The following is a 20,854-nucleotide window of genomic DNA, read 5'->3' as shown; positions in this document are numbered from 1 at the left end:
CGTCTCTGAGATTAGAGCAACTGTTTATATTGACCTTCAGTTCTGAAGTTAGTTGGTACACCGGAGCTTGCGGCCAGCAGCACTTTAGAGCTTTAGACTTCGTGTTAGACATGGAAGGAACTTGTGTGTCAAAATCCTTCTTTAATATTTTTGCTCCTGGTTATTTTTCTCCGATTTGGCCCAGCTGCTTAACTTTGACCGTAGTTGGCATTGGCAATTGCTTAATCTCCATTTTTACTTCAATGCCTCTCTTCTTATGGGCAGTTGTATAGTCCTGTTGCTGTTGCTGCCTCCCTTCTGTCATAATCTTTTTTTCCTGTAGATGAAGAGGAGGATGAGGAAGAGGTTTATAAAATGGCTGGTGTGATGGCGCAGTGTGGAGGCCTGGAGTGCATGCTGAACCGACTGACTGGAATCAAGGATTTCAAACAAGGCCGACATCTCTTGACAGTGAGTCTGAGCAACTCATGGCAAAGAGACTGTGTGTGGTAGAGTAAATCCACAAGCAGTCAAGAAAGCTCCCTCTTTTAGAATAGCTGCCTACCAACTGCAGTCCTGTACAGCAGCTCACATATTGCAGCAGAGTTTAAATTCACTAATCTTTGTCGAGTAAAATTATAGCAGTTTCCTTCTTTCTCCTTGTCCCCTTTTAATCCCCTCTGTTAACACTTCTTCGGAATAAGCCTTTGAAGTCTGTGGGAGTTGAGGGCACTGAGTAGTTTGCAGGATCAGGCCCCAGGTTGTTAGCATGACTGTTTTATATATTAGAGAATCTTACTGGAAAATCACCATCTTCTTCTTGGGGTGAATTTTTTTGGAGAGGTCACATCTTGTGCTTTCCAAGGGATTTTGGAAAGTTAACTAGATTGTTTGGAGCTTTTAAGTTCGCTTACATCCTGCCAGCCCTTTCATGGATATCTTGTGGATTACAGTCTCTGTTTCTTTGAAGGTGCTGCTAAAACTGTTCAGCTACTGTGTGAAAGTGAAAGTGAACCGTCAGCAACTGGTCAAACCTGAGATGAACACTTTGAATGTCATGCTGGGAACTCTGAATTTGGTAAGGAGGAATTCTGGCCTACGGTGGATTTTGGTACCTGTGGCTCACCTTTTGCTGGATGGTAAATCATGCCCAAAGCTATCAGTGTAGTTTGATGGTGGCATCAAGAACACAAATTCGGAGTTAGTATGGAGACCATACACACTTTAGGTGATTAGCGGAGTTATCTGGAGTGTAGCGTTCCAGGTAACACAACCTTTTTATCCACACCTTAGCTGACCTCACATTGGTGTCCTTCCTCAGTAATGAATAGGATCCTCTTGCACAAATTTACCAGGACTTCTGAAAAATTTTCATCTGCTCAGTTATATTTAAGATATCCAAAATTTCAGTCATACTTGCCTCATAGCAACCAAAAGAGAGCTTAAATATCCTCTCCGTGCTGGTCTAAGCTAAGGACCATCAGCCCTATTTTCCCTCTGTCATCTATTAGTGATAGCAGTTGGTGCTGTAGTGACTAATGTCATCTTCGGTGCAGGCCCTGGTAGCTGAGCAGGAGAGCAAGGACAGTGGAGGAGCAGCAGTGGCGGAGCAGGTACTTAGCATCATGGAGATCATATTGGATGAGTCTAATGCAGAACCACTGAGTGAGGACAAGGTGAGTGTTTATTCTGGGTGCCATGGAGAGGGAAATACTGACTGGCATCCAAGGCTTGTAAATGTCTTGTTCAGTGGTACAGACCTTCCACGGTCTCTACAAGGAGTCTAAGCCGTGCCATCAGACACGACAGTACTTGGCAGATTCAGCCTTTGTAAAAGATTGTGTTGGGGACAGAAGGAGGAAGAGCAACATTGAACCAAAAGCGTTGCAAGATTCCTACCAAACTCTTTTGCATTGTAGGGGTGTGTTGGCTCAGAGTGGGTGGATCAGCTAACATGGAAAGAGGTGAATCTGCCTTGTCTTTTAGAGTGCCTTTTTATGAACTCTGAAACCACACTTGGTTTTCTGAATAACTGGCAATGTGAACTATTAACAAATTTGTTAGTCTCTAAGGTGCCACAAGTACTTCTGTTCTTAATGTGAACTATGTGGTTACACCAGAAACACAGAAATGGGGCTTCTCTCCATCTCCTGAGGGTACCATTAGCCCAGTGGCTCTGTTGGAACTACTATTGCTTGAGTCAGACCTCTTTTGGGCTAGGGTTAGATTGTTTCGACCCGAAAACATTTTAACAGCAGTTGCAGAAAGCCAGGTATTGATTAGATGGGTTGATACAGCTGTTCCATTAGACACCTGGAAATGTGCTAAAAATGCAGCTTCTCCGTGACCACGAGACTTCTACTGTTGCTGTCTTTGTTCTGTATCACGCTGTCTTACTGAGATCCAGAAGCTCTGATTTCCTCCGGATAGGGAACAGTCAGTAAACCACTGGAATAGGAGGACTTTCCTGAAGCCTATAGATTAACATAAATCATTCTCCTTTTTGCAGGGTAACCTCCTCCTTACTGGTGACAAGGATCAGCTGGTAATGCTGCTGGACCAGATTAACAGCACTTTTGTCCGCTCCAATCCCAGTGTTTTGCAAGGCCTGTTACGCATCATCCCTTATCTGTCCTTTGGGGAAATGGAGAAAATGCAGATCCTGGTTGATCGATTCAAGCCCTACTGTAACTTTGACAAGTACGTTCTGTGACATCAGCAAAGAGCACCAATTAAATTAAAATTCTTAATAAATCAGCATCCTTGATGCTCCCGTTAGTCGAATGGATATTTGCAGGAGAAGAGGAGTCTGGTTGGCGGGTGGGAGTTCTGGAGAGCTTATCTGGGCTGATGTGTGTGTGTGTTGATCTGCAGAGTGAACCAGTATATCTGCTGGGTCCTTAGGGGAGAGGCCTGAATTCACTGCTGTTTCCTCTCCTCACTCAGGTACGATGAGGAACACAGTGGAGATGATAAAGTTTTCCTGGACTGTTTCTGTAAAATAGCAGCTGGCATAAAGAATAACAGCAATGGGCATCAGCTGAAAGATCTCATCCTCCAGAAAGGGATTACCCAGAATGCACTCGACTACATGAAAAAGCATATTCCCAGTGCAAAGAAGTAAGGGTAACTTTGTGGTGTGTTGTGTGGTAACCATGTGTATCCTTATCTCATTTCATCATCACCAAATGGCATGGTCTTCCAAGGGGAGGGTTAGGACTTCCATCCCTGGAAAGATTTAGGCTCGATGAATCCCTGGTGAACGAACTCTTGAGGGGACAGAACTACAGTGGTGGCACGTGTGGATTAGATGACCTAAAGTCTCTACCAGCTCTAAGCTTGGTTACTCAGATGCACCAATTGGCCTCATTTCCCGGCTGAATCTTATCCATCACCCTAAAGCAGAGCGCTCACACTGAGGGTCATCTCATGGGCCTAAAACAAAACCTGAAGCTAACAACTGAACGAGGAGCTGGCTGATAGTGTGTGCAGTGTGGAGGAGGGAGTGTGAATGTCATTTCAGTTACCACATGAAGGTTTTATAAATAAAGATCTAAAATTTAAACTAAATATTTGAGCTCAGACAGGAGGGAACAAAGTAGCCCTTCTGGTTGTAAGTTTATGATCTGTTTGCGTGGAGGGGATGAGGGAAAGGTGGCCATCTTTCCTAACAGCCTGTGTAGTGCAAGCTGGCTGTTGGCTGGAAGCTAGATACCTTTCGGTGCTGGCGATTATCTTTCAGCTGCTGTACATTTTCGCCTTCTCTGTGTAGTTTGGATGCAGACATATGGAAGAAATTTTTATCTCGTCCAGCACTTCCTTTCATCCTGAGGCTCCTTCGAGGGCTCGCCACACAACACCCTGCCACACAGGTAAGGAGATAGTCTTGGAAACGGATCAGGAAGCAGGTGGCTGGCTTGTATCTGAGAGCTTATATGGTGTCTGTAGCTAGATCAATCTTTTCATAGTAGTACTGTGGTTGAGTTTGGAGAGCAATGTTGTTCTCATACCCAGTTGATCCATTAGTCTGGAAAGAAGAATTGAAATAACTATGGAAAGAACTAATGCCCATTGAAGTAGAGAGATTCTGACTAAGTACTCTCTGGTTCTCTTTAGCTCAAGATCGTTGTTTTCTGTTAAATTTTCCAGTTCCTTTGAAGTGCAAGGTAGAACTATAGACTATGGCTGTGATGGGTTTCCCATAGTCTAGGTGTTTTATGGGCTTCACTTCAGTAGCTTATATGATAAACTCCTTTTAGCTCTTGGTTACTCAATATATGTAGCCTTGGTATGCAGTTTTAGGGCATGATACAGGTGCATTGTGGAAGACTGTGAGACACCAGTCTTGGGCGCCTGTAGCATTGCAGTGAACTACTCCCCTTAAAACACTTGGTGTGGCCTAAAGCTCTAACTAGTCAATCAGTGACTGCTGCAGGCTGGGTTAGATGAAATAGTTTGGGTCTTGCTCACATTTTTCCTGAAGAAGCTGCTATATTTTAATCTCTAACAGGTACTAATAGGTACAGATTCTATTACAAACCTGCACAAATTGGAGCAAGTGTCCAGTGACGAAGGTATTGGAACGTTAGCGGAGAACCTGCTGGAGGCACTAAGGGAACATCCAGAGGTGAACAAGAAGATCGATGCAGCCCGAAAGGAGACCCGTGCGGAGAAGAAGCGCATGGCTATGGCAATGAGGCAAAAAGCCTTAGGCACTCTGGGAATGACGGTAATGCCTATACGCTGTAATGGATTCCAATGGTCTATGGTGGATGTCGTATTCCTGTCTTGCTAAAAATGCCAGAAGAATTTTTTTTTAAGTGAAAGACAAATATTGAGTGACCAGAGCTCCAGCCACATGGTCTTTGCATGACTTTTGGAAGAGGGAAGGTCATTTACTTGTCTCAGGGTGGGAAATCCTTTCACTCTCTGATGCTAGCAGTTTGGGAGCTCCAACTATAGCAATGTTATGCCTGCAAGAGTCCATTGACCATAATCTTGTCACCTAGTGTTCATTATATAACAGCTTTCCATGCGCTGGTGGTTGCCTTTTGTAATATAGAACTGCAGGAAATCTCTGAGGTCCAAAAATATTATAAATCTGACTGAATCAGTAGCAAGATTATGGGAGTTTCCCAATTCTGCTCAGACGCCTGTGATAGTTGAGCAGCATTCTGTGTTCCAATGTTCTCTGCTTCCAGGAACTAAGATGCTCTGGTCTTCAGCAAATATAAATTCCTCGCTGGTTTTATTCTCCTAGTATGTTTGACTTGTTCTCTCTTTCAGACTAATGAAAAGGGCCAGGTGGTGACAAAGACTGCACTCCTCAAACAGATGGAAGAGCTGATAGAAGAACCAGGACTGACCTGCTGCATCTGCAGGGAAGGATACAAGTTCCAGGTACAGCAGAACAGCAGCAGGAAAGCCCTCATGTGACATCAGGAAAATCACCAGTCTGCGCCCTGGTGCCTGACAGAGACTTGATGCTGTGACACTGTAGGGCCAGGTGATCTCAGGTTTTGTTCCTGGGATCAGTAGTTCTCTGCTGAACTTTGGCAATGAGGCTGGTGCTCATTAAATCTCTTCTCTGGCTTCCCCTCACCATCTACATGAAACTGAGCTGGTTGTCCCTGCAAAGCTTAGCTCCTGTGTATCTAATTCTGAAGGAAAAGGGGATGAGATGTTTATTTCCAGTAAGGAGTTAGGCTCCTGAAGATCTCGTGTAGGACCCAGCTTTGGTAACAATCCCTCCTGCACAGGTGCCGTGGAGGGGAATAGTACAAAAAATGCAAATACAAAAAACTCTTTGAAACCATAGCTAACCCTTAGTGAAGGGTCCCACCTAGGTCATTCACTTACCTTGGTGCAAGTCTTAATAATGGATTTTAATGTTGCGTATCTTCTGTGGTTTGCTTCTATTTTCAGTATAAAGTGCAGGTTAGAAGTCTCTGCTCTTAGCTGGAGTGATATAGGCTCAGCAGAATGTAATCTGCACCCATCTCTTCTGCTAGGAGCATGTTTTGCCAAGAGGCTTCTGTCTCCAATTTATAATGTAGTCCTAACTTCTTAATTGTCTCCATGATTCCCCTTCCTAGGTAGGAAACGTGAATTGGTGAGTGGATGCTTGGGAAAAGCTTGTTTGACCCTAATACCTTCCTATAGATATGGGCCAGTTAACTCTTGAATGAGTGGCAAACCACTAAATGCTTGCAGGTGCCAATATTTCATCTCTAAGGGCCTACGTAACTTGCAATACTGCAAAAATGGCAGATTCCCGCAATATTAAGCTTCCACCACAGTTTTGAAAGCAGGAGCCCCACCATGGGGGCCTGACAGTAGGAGTCCTGGCTGTCCTGGGGCTAAGAGCAGGAGCCTCTGCTGTCAGCCCTGGGCAGTTGACAGCGGGGGCCCCTGCCCCACTCTCGATCCCAGACAGCCGACAGCAGAAAATAGCGGAAAAGTAATAATGGACTTTATCACCACAAATAATAAGGTCCATTATTACTTTTCCACAATTTTCCATGGCTTGCCCGCAACTCATCTGCAATTTTTTGACAACTCAAGTAGGACTTGATTCATCTCTAATAAAGCTTTGGTTTGTTACAGCCGACCAAGGTTCTGGGTATTTACACTTTCACCAAGCGGGTCGCCCTTGAAGAGTTTGAGAACAAGCCCCGAAAGCAGCAAGGATACAGCACGGTCTCTCATTTCAACATTGTCCATTACGATTGTCATCTCGCAGCGGTGAGGTGAGGGCTGATCAGTCTCTGGGGCCATTGGGCTGGTAGTTACCGATCATGGTGCTTTGTATATGCATTTAATGTCCCTTCAATGTCCAACCCAATACAAAATGCAACTCCGCATGAACATGCTTATCCAGAGATCATTGTTCCATCATCCATCCAGCAGCTGCTGTCCTCCAATTTTATTATGGCCTCCTTAGTACGGTAATTTCAAACATTAACTAAAATCAGTGCATGGTGCTGTGAAGTTGGAAAGCACCGTTTATAAAGGGTGTTGATGGAACTAAGCAAGTATGGAGTGCCACCCTTTTCATTTACTGCTTAGAGTAATAGCAAGGAGTCTGGTGGCACCTTAAAGACCAACAGATACCCCCTGATGCTTAGAGTAATGGGAGGCAGCGTGGCCAGTGCTGGATTAGAACTCTGAGGTCTGGGTTCTAGTCCCAGCTTAGCCACTGGCCTGCTGGGTGATCTTGGGTGATTCATGTTCCCTTTTTGTGCCTCAGTTTCCCTATCTGTAAAATGGGGATAATGATACTGATCTCCTTTGTAAAGCATTTTGAGCTCTATGGATGAAGAGCACTGTATAAGATCCAGGAGAGTGGGGTGCTGGTGGTGTTAGGTAAAAGCTTAAATAATTGTAACCCCTCTGTGTATAACCTCTTTGTCAATACAGACTGGCTCGTGGCCGGGAAGAATGGGAGAGTGCAGCTCTACAAAATGCCAACACCAAGTGCAATGGTCTTCTACCAGTGTGGGGGCCCCGTGTACCAGAGTCTGCTTTTGCAACCTGCTTAGCAAGGTGAGTATAGAATATTACTCTTAGTGGTGGTTTGTATTCAAAATAGATGAGCTGGGGAGTTACTACATGTTAACAAGTTTGACTGTAAGCTCCAAATGGAGTTTCCAGTGCTACAAACAACTAGGAGCCCATTACTGATCGCCAGAGTCTACACCACCGTCTGTCTATCAGTGACGTATTGTAACTTGTTGTGCTGTCTTGCACAGACTGGTAAGGTAGAAACATGAAAAACACATCCACCACTAGCTGAGCCCAAAATTATAATCCTCATTATAGCAACCCTAATGGTTAGTAAGCCCTGATTGCTGGCATTGCAGGGTTGGTATCTAAGAAATGAACTCCTTGTTGCTGGAGATTTTTGTACCTCTCTCCCAAAAAGAACCCATCTCCACGCAGTGGTGTGTTAGTGATAGCTGCAAAGAAGCTGTACACAGCGCTCTCACTGAATTACTGAGTGTTTATTGACCTTTGTGTTTTGGCTTTGTTGAATCTCCACTCTACATTGTATTTTTAAGGCAGTTTAGTACTTGCAATTGGGCTGAATTGCTAGCAGTCCTATCCTATTACCAATTCCCTAAGCCATCTAGTCCTATCCTTTGTATTTGTAATGTTGTGCTAGATATTAGAATCAGTTGTACTTCTAGACCATGTCAGCCAAGGAACCGCATCCCAGGGCCTTGCAGTGGGGAAGTGGTGCTGACGCTCATGCTCAGGAAACCCACACTGAATTGGATTTGCCCGAGAGAGATGAAAAAGCTCCCTTTTCTGCAGGGTTAAGCCAAAGGGGATGGTATTTGCATTTTAATTCTGAGCTCTGACTTGTTTGCAGTGTGGGAGTCAAATTTTGACCTGCATTCCCAAAGGAGTGAATACATATGCAATATAATCTATTACTGTTTTTCTCCAGACACAACACATACCTCCAGGAGTGCACAGGGCAGCGGGAACCCACCTACCAGCTCAACGTCCATGACATTAAGCTACTATTTCTCCGTTTCGCTATGGAGCAGTCATTCAGTGTGGACACCGGAGGAGGAGGAAGGGAGAGCAACATACACCTCATTCCATATATAATTCACACTGTGCTTTATGTCCTTAACACGTCAGTATCTCTTTGTGTGTCTTAGCTATCTTTCCTCCTGTTAGCGACAGACTGAATCTCCAAGGGCAGGTCTCCAAATGATAAATGGATGCACAGCTGCCGGTGGAGTCTCCTGTTGGGTATTTGGGAGATGGAAGCCTTAACCAGCTTGTTGGGAACAGGGAAAGATGGCAGAGGGAAAGGAGATAAATCTCTCAGTAGTAGTGGTGCAGTTCTGGAGTATGAAATGCTACACGGTTGCATTCCAAGTTGACACTGGAGCAGTGAACAGGAGAAACCTTGACCCTGAGCCTTACATGCAGGATGTGTTAGTGCTACAGTGCATACTATCTGGTTTACAAGGGAGGTGATGGGAAAGGTGGGAAACCACATCAAAGGTTTAAAAGAAAATTAATTAAATCCTTATGGCGGGTTGTTACAGCTGTGTTTTACAGAAAACACAGCAGCTTGTGATCATGTAATTTGGAGACTGATTTAACAAAAGCAAATTCCGTTCTGTGTGCAATAATTATCTCTACGTTGGACAGAGTTAAAGGGTTTATTAGAGATTAAAGGGATATTGTGAGGTTGTCATATTTTTGGTGAAAACCCCCCAGCGATTCCCTCACCTGTGTTTGTGAAAAATGTAAATCTACTTAAATTTTTCACAACTTGCCTTCCTTTTACCTCTGATCTTGGATAATAAACTAGTCTGTTTTGCTTCCAAGTTCTCAAACGCTAGCACTGTGGTTTGAGTTGCTGATACTTTAGTGAAATGTTTATATGTCTACATGGTCTGCTCTGTTGGAATTTAAAAACAAAATAGAAACATTTCTATTGATTTTAGTTTATATAAAAGCTTATTTTTACAAAAGTTAAATTCCAAGCCCCGTTTGAGCTGTCAGTATGTCTAACTGCACACACATGTAGACAGCCAGCATCTAAAGTGTCTCTCAACAAATGGGCTTGAGGTAATGGTGCACAAAAGTAAGGTCCATAGTTGTCCTATTTCAGTAGCAAAGGAGATGATATTAATTGGATAAGGCATCTTAGAATCTAAGCCCTTTATTCCAGAGTCACTCCAAATCAAATGCAATGGAACCACAGCCTGTCTATCCCTGGAGCAGTCAACACTTGGGCAGTGACACAATTTGTGTATTGCTTTTAATATCTTTTTCTCCACACTCCATTGTTTTTTTCCTCCAATTCCCTTGTGTGAAGACAAATTGAGTTAATTATGTAATCCTCTAGCTCTGCTCAGCAGCATTTGAGAGCCTTGCTGTATAAGAATGTGTTATACAGCCTGCTGAAATGATTCTTTTAAAAGCAGCGTTTAACAGTCCTGCAGTTGCTGACCAACTAAGATCACCTACAGAATGCAGCCAATGAGAAATGCACATACCATTGACAACCTACAGACAATTCATATCTGCTGGGGATACTGATTTATCACTCATTTGATTATAGGGGTTTGTTATTAATTTCAAAATGCTGGGTAATACCTAGCAGGCAGCCTCATTCTCATCAAGTCAGTGCATTGGGTTGTGGCATTTTATGATCACTGGGTACAGGGCCCACGAATCTCTTAACTCAGGTTGGCCTATATCTTACCCTTATAGGGCGGGATAAATAGCACAAACTGATACAAAGATCTAGCCATGGAAAAATCTATGGTTAAGTGGGGTTAAGTGCTGCCTGTGGGATTGGTTATTTTAGCTCTTCTGGCTGAAGTGGCTGGCATCTGATTCTTCCCCCATACCCCCAAAAGGGAAGGGATTTTTTAATAAACATTGCCCTCTAGTGGCGAGAGAGAGATGGGTTGCCTTGGGAACCTTTCTGCTGTTTTGTACTGCTGGAGGGAAAAGCTAGTCTGCAACCACTAAGTGTGTGTTTGGAAAATCTGAGACAAAGGAGACATTTGGGGGGAAACGGATTCCAGTTAGGAAATAAAATGTTGGTTGGTTGTGTAGTGCTTCATACACACACACACATCTCGAAGTGCTTTGTCGAGTACTGGGTTGTACGTAACAGAGCATGCTGCCAGGGCTAGTTGTTCACTCTTCCCTTGTATTCCAGAACCCGAGCAACTTCCAGAGAGGAAAAGAACCTCCAGAGTTTTATGGAGCATCCCAAGGAGAAATGGGTGGAGAGTGCCTTTGAGGTGGATGGGCCCCATTACTACACAGTTCTGGCACTACACATCTTGCCCCCAGAGAAGTGGAAAGCCATGCGGGTCGAGATCCTCAGGAGGCTGCTGGTTATTGCACATGCACGTGTGGTGTCACCAGGGGGAGCCAGCAGGTCAGTAATCCTCACCCCTTTGCCACCCTTCCATTCACTCAGAAGCTGCCCAGTAACTTAGTGGTGTTACCGTCCTAGTTGTTTGAGCTGCTAGCAACATGTCTGGTGTAGGGCTGTCAGTTAGTCACAGTTAACTCAAGCGATTAACTCAAAACAAATTAACTTGATTTAAAAAATTAATTGCCGTTTTAGCCACACTTTTAAACAGTAATAGAATGCCAATATAAATGTATAAATATTTTTGGATGTTTTCTATATTTTCAAATGTATTGATTTCAGTATCTGCAACACAGAATACAAAGTGTGCAGTGCTCACTTGATATTTTTTATTACAAATATTTGCACTATACAAAAGATAAACAAAAGAAATGGTATTTTTCAATTCACCTCATACATGTAGTGGAAACTCTTTATCATGAAAGTGCAGTTGAAATGTAGAATTTTTTTTTTACATAACTGCACTTAAAAACAAAACAGTGTAAAACTTTAGAACCTACAAGTCCACTCAGTCCTATTTCTTGTTCAGCCAATCACGAAGACAAACAAGTTTGTTTACATTTATGGGAGATACTGCTGCCCACTGCTTATTTTTACTATGTCACCTGAAAGTGAGAACAGGCACTGTAGCTGGCGTTGCAAGGTATTTACAGGCCAGATATGCTAAACATTGGTATGCCCTTTCATGCTTCGACTTTTTGTTTCTCTTTTTTTACTATGATTAATTGTGATTCATTTTTTTAATTTTGACAGCTCTAGTCTGGTGCTAAACAAAGGAATATTTATTTTTTGGAATAGTCCAGATGAACCTTTTCTATATATGTTTGTATTTAAATCCGTGTGGATGGAGGCAGGCACATATATGCACTAGTTATGATGCATTTATGCATATGGAGTTTCTTCTGCTCTCTTCCCTATGGTCAGAATTGGTCCTGGTACCAATAGGTTAGATTAGTACACACAGATTTTTCCCAGGGAGATTGCTTTTAATAGTATAACCTGCTTTACGTATTCAATCCCAAAGAATTTATCTATTTCTAGGATAATCTCAATGAGAGGAGAATCAAGTAGATGAGAACTGGGAAGTTACAATCAATGAGACAGCATTGTTGCTTTATGCAATGGTGCTGGCTAATTAGTGGGTGGTGTTGGGTGCTGAGGTGGTAACACTTGGCTGTTTTATCAGAGAAAATCTGCTAAGAAGGCTGTGTGAAGGAATTAAAAGAAGGTTTAAAATCCAAGGACTCATCTTTTATTTCCTTCTCTCCTAAAGGAAGCCGTTCAGTTTAACTTGTTGAACTGCAATTTAAGAAACTGTCAGCTGTAGTTCACTTAACTGACGTGGTCCAAACCTATAGATAACTATAACCAGAACATGAAAGATCAGGTCAGTGAAGCATTCAAGTGATCCTGACAAGTTTAGAAGGCTCAAAAATTGATCTAACTTCTCTCCTGAAACCACACCACAAAAGCAAATTAGGCTTCCTTTAACAACTCCCCCTCTTCTCTATCCCTCCTCCCCCCCACACACACAATATTAGCAATCAAGCATTTGAGCAATACTATAACAACAAACGACTGCCCCTGCTTGGTGGACGAAAAACTGTTTGCTTCCAAGAAGGGGGGCCGAGGGCATTCAGATTGCAATTTCCAAAGGTGTCATTCTAAATAATAATTCATAATTAAGAATAAAGTGATTCTATTTTGGGAAATGTCCATTAAGATGACTGATCAGTCATTCTTCCAGTAGTCTGTCCCATAATCACATGCCTGGTAAAAGTCATTTAGGTGCAGCAGCACACAACACAGCAGACCTCTAAAGAGTGTGTTTGAGTCATTTGAATAGCATTGAAGTGGTCGTCTAGCCTTGTCTTCTGGACTAGACATTAGTCCACAGTATTGATTTCTTTGTTTCTGTTGTTCATGCTAAATCTGCCCTTGATTCATGCCCACTATCCATTTCCACCACTTCTGCTCTGGAGTTCTTGAAAAGTAGGTTAAGGGTATGTCTACACTGCCCACGTTACAGCGCAGCCGTGGCAGTGCTGTGACGCGGGCAGTGTAGACACGTGTTATCGCCGGGGAGAGCTTTCCTGGCGATTTAAAACAAAAAACAAAAACACCCTGAGTGAGCGGTGGTAGCTTTATCGCCGGGAGCACAGCTCCCAGCAATAAAGCACAGTCTGTACTGGCGCTTTTCAGCGCTAAAACTTTTGTCTCTTGGGGGGGTTTCACACCCCTGAACAACTAAAATTTTAGTACTAAAAGTGGCAGTGTAGACACAGCCTTACTGTAGGAGACGTTCTCTGGCAGGCTGCCTTCAGCACAACCACCTTACAACTAAGACTGTGTGAAAACTGCAGGCTTTCACCCAGTCTACAAAAGAGTCTAGAAAAAGCAAAGTCCTGCAGTGAATTGATATGGGTGTCTCATTGGTTTAATGCTGCTGAAAACCCACGGAGAAAGTAACTTTTTTTTTTCCCCCCTTTTTCCAGTGTGTTTAGTGCACCTGTCAAATATTTCTGAGACTATATACAAAACAAGCATCTTGAAATGGGAATAGCAAGAATTCTACATCCATCTACCCTGCCGAAAAGCCTCAGTGACAGGATAGCATTCAGGTCAAGGCTTATGCAAGAGCTCTCTCTTCCCCTTTGTTTGGGAGAGAATTTCAGAGTATTCAACTGATTACACTCAACCCCTCAGATAGACAAACCTAGGGACTTTTTGCTTGAGGGTCCTAGCTAACCTTAGCTGTTGGGATGGAACATGGAGATATGGTGGCCTTTAATGCACTAATATGATTTTTAAGTTAAAACCAGCACCTTACATTTTATGCTAAACCTAACTGGAAGCCAGTGCAGTTTCTGGAGCAGAGTGTATGTGCTCCGTGTGTAGGACAAAGCACAATAAGCAGGCTGCTGCATTTTGCACTAGCTGAAGTTCCTGGGTACTTTTTAAGAATAACACCATACAGAGCACAATTGAACAATCTAATCTGGAGGGGACAATGGCATGTGTAACGGGCCAGGATGCAGTCTCCTTTCCAAGTGAAGATGGGGAGAAAAGCACTTTGCTACTGCACAAACAGCAGCATCTAGAAGCAACTGAGGATCTAGTGGGGTCACTTGATGGCAATTCTTAGTAACAAAGGTACATGCACCACCCACTTAAGTAAGAGCAAGTATCACCTGTGCCACCTCCTCTGGCTGGTTGTTTCCTCCAGCTGCTCAGCATCACTTTGTTCTGATTACGTTTCAGTCACATACAGGGAAAGCCAACTGGGATCGCTCTCTGGGGCTGATGGAAGGCATCTCACTGTCGCATATAGTGAGGGCAAAACCAGAAACCCACCATATCCCACGTGAGAGCGTTCGCAAGTCCCTTAAGCCATTGCCCAACAATATCATCCATGTCCAGCCAGAGAAAAATTAGGAACCACTCTAACCCATTCCCGTCCAGGAGCTACAAGGGTCACAATTTAATTGTCAATGGTACCAAAGGACCTGATCCTCAGAGGTGATGAGCACGTGCATCTCCTATTGACACCCCTGATTGAGGCTCAGAGGTTGCTGATAATGCTAAAAGAATCAGTACAGACAATGAGGCACTTTAGAAAATTTTAGCCTTTAGTCCAATCCCAGGAAAAGATTCGACTAGTGGGCCTCGTGTGTTAGGTTATTACTGAACCAAGAGTTTTAGCAAGAATAACCCTATAAACACATGATTCGCAGTATGGATCTGTGTGAAATTTGGAGGGGTGGTAGTGGCGGGATCTTTTGGATTTTTTTCCATGCTCCTGACTTTAACCTTTGTAAAATATTCATGAAAGAAGTGAGGCTTCCAAACGGCTAATGTCTAACTTGCAGCTGGAAATCCATGCGTAGCTGATGAGCCTGAACCAGCTTACGTTAATGCAAATATAGCAGCTATTGTATTGAGTAGCCATTCCAGATGGCAGCCACATAGACTTAACCCACAAGGGCCTTTTAGTTTTCAATTAAAGGAACAGAGTCCAATTATATCAAAACCATTGAAATAAAAAGAAATTCTGTCTCAACACTATTTGGGAATCCAGAATTAGCCTCACTCTAAGTTGCTCTTCTTCCCGTGGAAATTTAGTCACCTTTACTAATTGGTTTTTCTTTAAATAATTGAGTCTAGCCGCACAAGCAGGCTCCCACCTACGAAGCACACGGTATAAGGAGAGGGAAGGTCTCTTTGACACACACATGGCTTATAAAACAATCTCCGTGTATGAAGCGAGACCTATACCTTTGGTGGACTTTAGCTGTGTACGTAATCTGAGGATGCCCTTTTGTCTCTTGTTGATCCACAGCAGTGGCAGATGAACTGTTTGTAAATCTGTACAGTTCGGGGAGGGAGATGTCTCTAAACTTTAAAGTGACAAACAGGATCAGTATGTGATGAAATAAGGCAGATGTACGTATACAAATTATGCAAGAGAATTCCAAATCCATTAGGAGTGTTGGCAATACGTCCCACCTTGCCAGGGGCTATTGGTGATTAGCTTAATTTTTCCTCTTAGCTAAGACAATCCCTGTCTTTTCCCCCCTCTTAACAGTATATAGCACTCCTCCAGTTACTGGAGTGTTGAAAGCAAGTTTAGGAGGACTCTTGGGACAATACTAGAGAGTCAGAGTCTGACCAGAGATGGAAATTCCCACATTCACTGGTGGGTTTTTCTCCTTTGGGGGGCCAGGGAGTGTGATGTAATCTGACAGAAATGGAAATATTTCACTGGAGTTTTTCAGCAACACTTTATTACTGAGTACATCTTTGCATGGAATGTGTCCCTTTCTGAGACAGCTAAACAGACACAGTATGGATTCAGCTTGAACCCTGGATTTGGCCACCTCCACAGGCTTCCAGATGTCTATCCATCAGTCAAAGTGTTATTCTAAATGTTCAGTGTCTTTGAAGGACTCCGTTCAACTCTCACTTGTCTGGAATACCTGCCAGACTACGTAACTAGACATTTTTTCCTGTGGTCATTTGACAGCACTTTATATACAGTCCCTCTCCCTCTTTCCCTCTGTATGGTTAGTCACTCCAGGTGTTCTTAACATGTCTGAATCTTTCACAAGTGACAGGAGACGGTCAAAACTTGGTGGGGGATTCAGGCGCAGCTCTAGCACTGTAAATATAATACATTGAAAACAATTAATTACAAGTGTCAAGTTAAGAGTCATTTTAACTGGCTTAAAACTGACCAGGGTCAAGCCCCTCTGGTGTTAATACGCTGCTCTTAGTTTGAGTTTTTAAAAGGTGGCAGATATTCCAGTCAAAACTACAGCTGAGTGTCAGGCTCTTTAGCTATGTAAAGGATGTAGACTGCCTGCTGATAAGGTTCAAGCACAACTACCATAATTATTCATTGTATCAGAACCACTGAATAAGAGGGGCAGCATGGTTGAAGGAGAATGAGCATTGAAGTGGAGACTGGAGATTGATTAATTCTTTTTCCAGCTCTGCCACTGACTTGCTCTGTGGCTTTGGGGGAGTGTTTCTCCCTCGTGCCCATTTTCCACTTCTGTGAAAGGGAGTGGAAACCTCAGAGTTTAGTTACAGCTTGTAAAGCAATTTACAAGTGCTGTGAATCACAGTGCACAGAGGTCTAAGCCTAGACCGGCATGGTAATGCAAATGTTTGTTCCACATGCTAAAGCACAGAACAGTGCTTATTCACAAAACCATTTCCCATCTGTATTATTGATAGGCTTTTGGCTGTTAGAGCATTTATGCTATTCATCAAATGAGTTACAGAGCAGAGTAAAGTGATTAACTCAGAGCTTGATTTCATTTTCTTCCAAGACTGACAGATAAAGCAGTGAAGGAGTATTCAGCATATCGCTCTGGCCTTCTCTTCTGGGCCCTAGTAGATCTCATTTACAACATGTTCAAGGTAAGGTCTGTCTGGAATCAAGGTTGTTGGTTTGTTTGGGTTTTTTTGGTTTGTTTTTTGGTTTGTTTTTATGGATGCTGTTAAAATCAGTCTGCTCTGTTCCTTTGAAGGGTAGGCCGGGCTTTAAATCCCTTCTAAATTTCAGACTCTGCTTGCTCATGGGAACAGGAGGGGTGGTACAATGTCTGTCCATCTGTGATCACCCCTCTCCCCAGCTGTTGTTCAACTGAAGTAGTAAGGCCTTATGATTTACAGCCCTTCTCTCTCTTCCCCCTCCCACCACCCCCTGTTTCTCTTCCTGTTTTTCTGTCTTCTGTTCAGGCATTGTTTCCAATTCTGCACTAGAGCAAATGGCTGGAATAGCCTTAGTTGCTGGGGTGGGAAGGAAGTCCTGGCCTCGGACACTGCTTGGGATGTCTGACCCTACTCAGAAGGGATAGAGAGGGATTGATAAGAGGCACTCTTCTTTTGAAAAGTGTAAAAGCAAAGCCCAGTTAACATATAGCTCTCTCCCCAAAGGAAGCAGACCTTTAATTAGGGTGAGGAGGAGAAGGAAAACTCTCGGGTGCTTTTTAAAACTCTATAAGAGAAGAATAGAAAAATCTGAGTATTAGGCACCTTTCCTGTGTGGCCTGTTTACAGGAGACAGGAAATCTCGGCCCAAAGGCAAGGCTTCAGAATGAACTAACATTTTTAACATGAGGCATCAGGTTATTGAACTCACAGCACTGTTTGACCATGTATTTAGCTGTGACATTCTGAGTACCTTTCCCAGACCTGAATCTGAGCTCTGTAGAACTCGAAAGCTTGTCTCGTTCACCATCAGAAGTTAGTCCAATAAAAGATGTTCCCACACCCACCTTGTCTGTCCGTTTTCTAACGGGTTCATTATTGTACAGGCTAAAACAAACTGACTTGTCCCTTTTCTCCTCCTTGTAGAAGGTGCCTACCAGTAACACAGAGGGAGGCTGGTCCTACTCTCTGGCTGAATTTATCCGACACAATGATATGCCAATACATGAAGCTGCAGACAAGGCCCTGAAAACTTTCCAGGAGGAGTTTATGCCAGTTGAAACCTTTTCTGAATTTTTGGATGTGGCTGGTCAGTATTAACTTTGCCTTTTAAAGGTTGTTTTTGTGTAACTCATGACTGGAAATATGTAATTTATGTAACTTGCTTATAGAAATGTGTGTGTGGGAGGTGGGGGGAAATGACGGGACCTTAGAGCACCTGGTGCCTCGTAGGTCACTTGGAAAAGCATTCATTTTGGAGAGTCTTCTGTTTCTCTCTGCAATCTGCATTCACCTCTGTAGGGATGTGTGGGTGAAATACACTTGTTTCCTAAAAATTAACCTTCTGCCATTTCCCCATCTGCAAAATGGAGATAAATGAGACTTGTCTTTGTAAAGGGCTTTGAGATCTGCCAGTGAAGAATGTTGTAGGATATATATGCTGCTGCTGCTTCCACAATTGAATTTGTAATGACACAATTACTACAGCAGATGATTCCAGTTTCAAAAGAGGATTGCGGAGGAATTAACAGGAACAGATGAACTTCTAAGCAACAATGTTCCTGTATTCATTTAAACATAAGGAACAAACAAAATGTAAAACAAGCCATAGGAGTGGAATTGTTTAACGTAGAGTGGTCTTCCACAAGGCAGCAGCTGGGGTTTTGGACACCTATTCTATTCTAGGTCTTACCCTTCCGTATTAACAGGGGCATCTTGCTGCTGTTGAAGTTGGTTTATATTTTGTAGGATTCTCCCTAGTTTTTATAAGTCTGTAAGTATTTGATAGGGTACCACTTCCACAGGATCCATATCTCCAGGAAACCAGAAAAACTCACCTACTGGAGAGCTACTCTTAATCATTTTATCCTGCCCTACTCCTGTCCTTACTAGTTAGCAGTCATTATTACTCATCAGCGAGCCTCTTAGCAGAAGATGCCACTATCCTCAAATAACTTTTTGACTGCACTATCTGTGCTACCGCTGCTCCCCCACTCTTCTGCATCAGCTTCTAAATGTATGTGTAGTGCCAATATTTCCTGGCATTTGTACATCACTTCTGTAGGTAGGTTGTGAAGTTAAGCACCAGACTGAATTCGGTGCACCTAAAATGAGGCCATGACTGAAATCCCCAGTTTAACCATCAGTCCCAGTCATTGGTGCAAATAGCAGCTTTGCTTGTCTACATTAGGGGTTGGCACTGACTGGTCTTTTCAGGCCTTGTGAGTCTGTTAGCCAACGTGATTGACATGGGTCTGCTGTTCACAGATCTCAGCCTGGCATAGATCTGCTTTCAAACAGTTTTCTGAGTGGCTGGTCTGTGATGAGTTGTAGCTTGCCTGCCTTCGGAATCCAGCGCTAGGTGTCCTGATGGCAAAAGATGCCTGGTGATTCAGAAGGGCAGGCAGCTCCTGACTATCTTATCCGTGCTGTTTTTTTCAGGACTATTATCAGAAATCAACGACCCTGACAGCTTCCTCAAGGATCTTTTGAACTCCATTCCCTGAGCCCAGAGAAGCAACTTGCAAAGATCTACAGCAGCTTGCCTTCCATCTCTGTGTTCCTCCTTGTGCAGTCTTTCCCTCCCCCAAGTAGTGCTGCATTTTTTTTATTTTCGACACTTTTTTTTTTTTCTTGGAGTGATTTGGCATTTAGGCTTCTTGTTTTATCTGGTATTTCAGTGCTTCTATATATAAAGCCTTGTGTATTCTAGGCGATCGAAGGAACTTGTACAGACTGAGGAATCCCAGCCAGTGAATCTTAACACTTTTTAGTGTGCACCTCTTTGAAATTAAATAAATTAAACACAAAAGGTCAAGGTGGGTTTGACTAGTAATTTAACCAGGCAGTGACAGCCTAAACACCAGAGCTCCTTTGTTATTGCAGTTCACTCGGGTTTAGTGCTGTTTCTCTTTTCAGCCCATAGCGTGGATGAGGAGCATGTAAAAACCAACAGAGTCGTAGTGGTCAAGGACTCAGTTTGTGACGCTACATTTACTGACTCGTTTTTCATACAGTATAAAACAGATTTTTTCTTTTTGGGGTGTTTGAGGTCTATGGAATGCAAGGACGGCATGTTATGCGATTCCCTCATCGTTATTCTGAAGAGAGGATCGCTTTCACCACTGCAGTGATTTCTCTTAACGCCTTGTGTGTTTCTTCTTTCATTGAGTCTGCTGGGATTTAATATTATAAATGATTGATGCATGTTTTGTGTACTGAGGTCTTTCTAGATTCCATTCACTCTAGGGCTGTCTTCAAAACAAGAATGCACACTAGTGGGTTGGGTAATTTGCCATACAGGGAGATCTCACCTCTACAGGGGATAGAGTTGAGGAAATGGGACATTTTTGCAATTAAAACCTGTTCCTTAGTATCTGATAAAGTTTTGATTCCTTTGAGAACCATGTGGGGAATGAACAAAGTAGGCCTGTCAAGATGGCTGCCAGTCCTTTTAATGGTATCAGGCTTCTGTGGTGTGTACCCTAGCTTGAATCCAGGCATCAGTCTCTTTGAACACAGCCTTGGCTCTTCTCAGCAAGTTATGCATGCTGGTAACGTCCCTTTGCCATCATCTCTGCTGTCGTGTAACCAGCTTCAGTCTGGTTAACCTGGAATCCAATAAAGCTTTCCCCAGCCTTCTGTCTCTGTATGAACTTGAATTTCAGCGAATCAGACTCAGTCCCATACCTTAGCATTGGGTGACCAGTCAGCAGTAGTTCAGAGACTGAATAACTGAGCAGACCATCTGATGCCATTATTAGCCTGGGGCATGTATTGATAAGAAGATGGGTGGCAGAACACTGCGTTCTCACCCACCTCCATAGGAGGTATCTCTGGGTGCTCAGTCCAGTTCCAATTGTCGGATTAGATTCATGGGGGTGGGGTTGGAGTACAGAATAGCCAACGGAACAGTGGGGTTGTTTACTAAGAATAAATCAAGGCAAAATATCTCAAGAGAAATGCAAGGGAGGTTTCAGAGGGATAAATTAAGCTCCATCTATCTATAGATCT

At 43.2% G+C, this 20,854-nt stretch overlaps 1 protein-coding gene across 1 annotated transcript in view; it reads left to right on the top strand.

Annotated features, from left to right (window-relative positions):
* The window catches only part of UBR4 (ubiquitin protein ligase E3 component n-recognin 4), a 122,417-nt gene extending 101,935 nt beyond the window's left edge, over window positions 1-20,482 (top strand). Inside the window, exons 92-106 of the mRNA XM_054009407.1 lie at window positions 323-450; window positions 950-1,057; window positions 1,536-1,655; window positions 2,489-2,679; window positions 2,926-3,099; window positions 3,752-3,851; window positions 4,490-4,708; window positions 5,266-5,379; window positions 6,586-6,728; window positions 7,399-7,524; window positions 8,432-8,626; window positions 10,682-10,906; window positions 16,738-16,828; window positions 17,768-17,930; window positions 19,283-20,482. Coding sequence (XP_053865382.1) covers window positions 323-450; window positions 950-1,057; window positions 1,536-1,655; window positions 2,489-2,679; window positions 2,926-3,099; window positions 3,752-3,851; window positions 4,490-4,708; window positions 5,266-5,379; window positions 6,586-6,728; window positions 7,399-7,524; window positions 8,432-8,626; window positions 10,682-10,906; window positions 16,738-16,828; window positions 17,768-17,930; window positions 19,283-19,347 — 2,162 coding nt within the window. The 3' untranslated portion in view covers window positions 19,348-20,482. The remainder of the gene's footprint in view (window positions 1-322; window positions 451-949; window positions 1,058-1,535; window positions 1,656-2,488; window positions 2,680-2,925; window positions 3,100-3,751; window positions 3,852-4,489; window positions 4,709-5,265; window positions 5,380-6,585; window positions 6,729-7,398; window positions 7,525-8,431; window positions 8,627-10,681; window positions 10,907-16,737; window positions 16,829-17,767; window positions 17,931-19,282) is intronic.
* Window positions 20,483-20,854: the final 372 nt, after the last annotated feature.

The sequence above is a fragment of the Malaclemys terrapin genome, chromosome 19, assembly GCF_027887155.1.
Source record: "Malaclemys terrapin pileata isolate rMalTer1 chromosome 19, rMalTer1.hap1, whole genome shotgun sequence".
NCBI lineage: Eukaryota > Metazoa > Chordata > Testudines > Emydidae > Malaclemys > Malaclemys terrapin.
The sequence above is the reverse complement of the archived record's forward strand: the minus strand, read 5'-3'. Positions and strand labels throughout refer to the sequence as shown.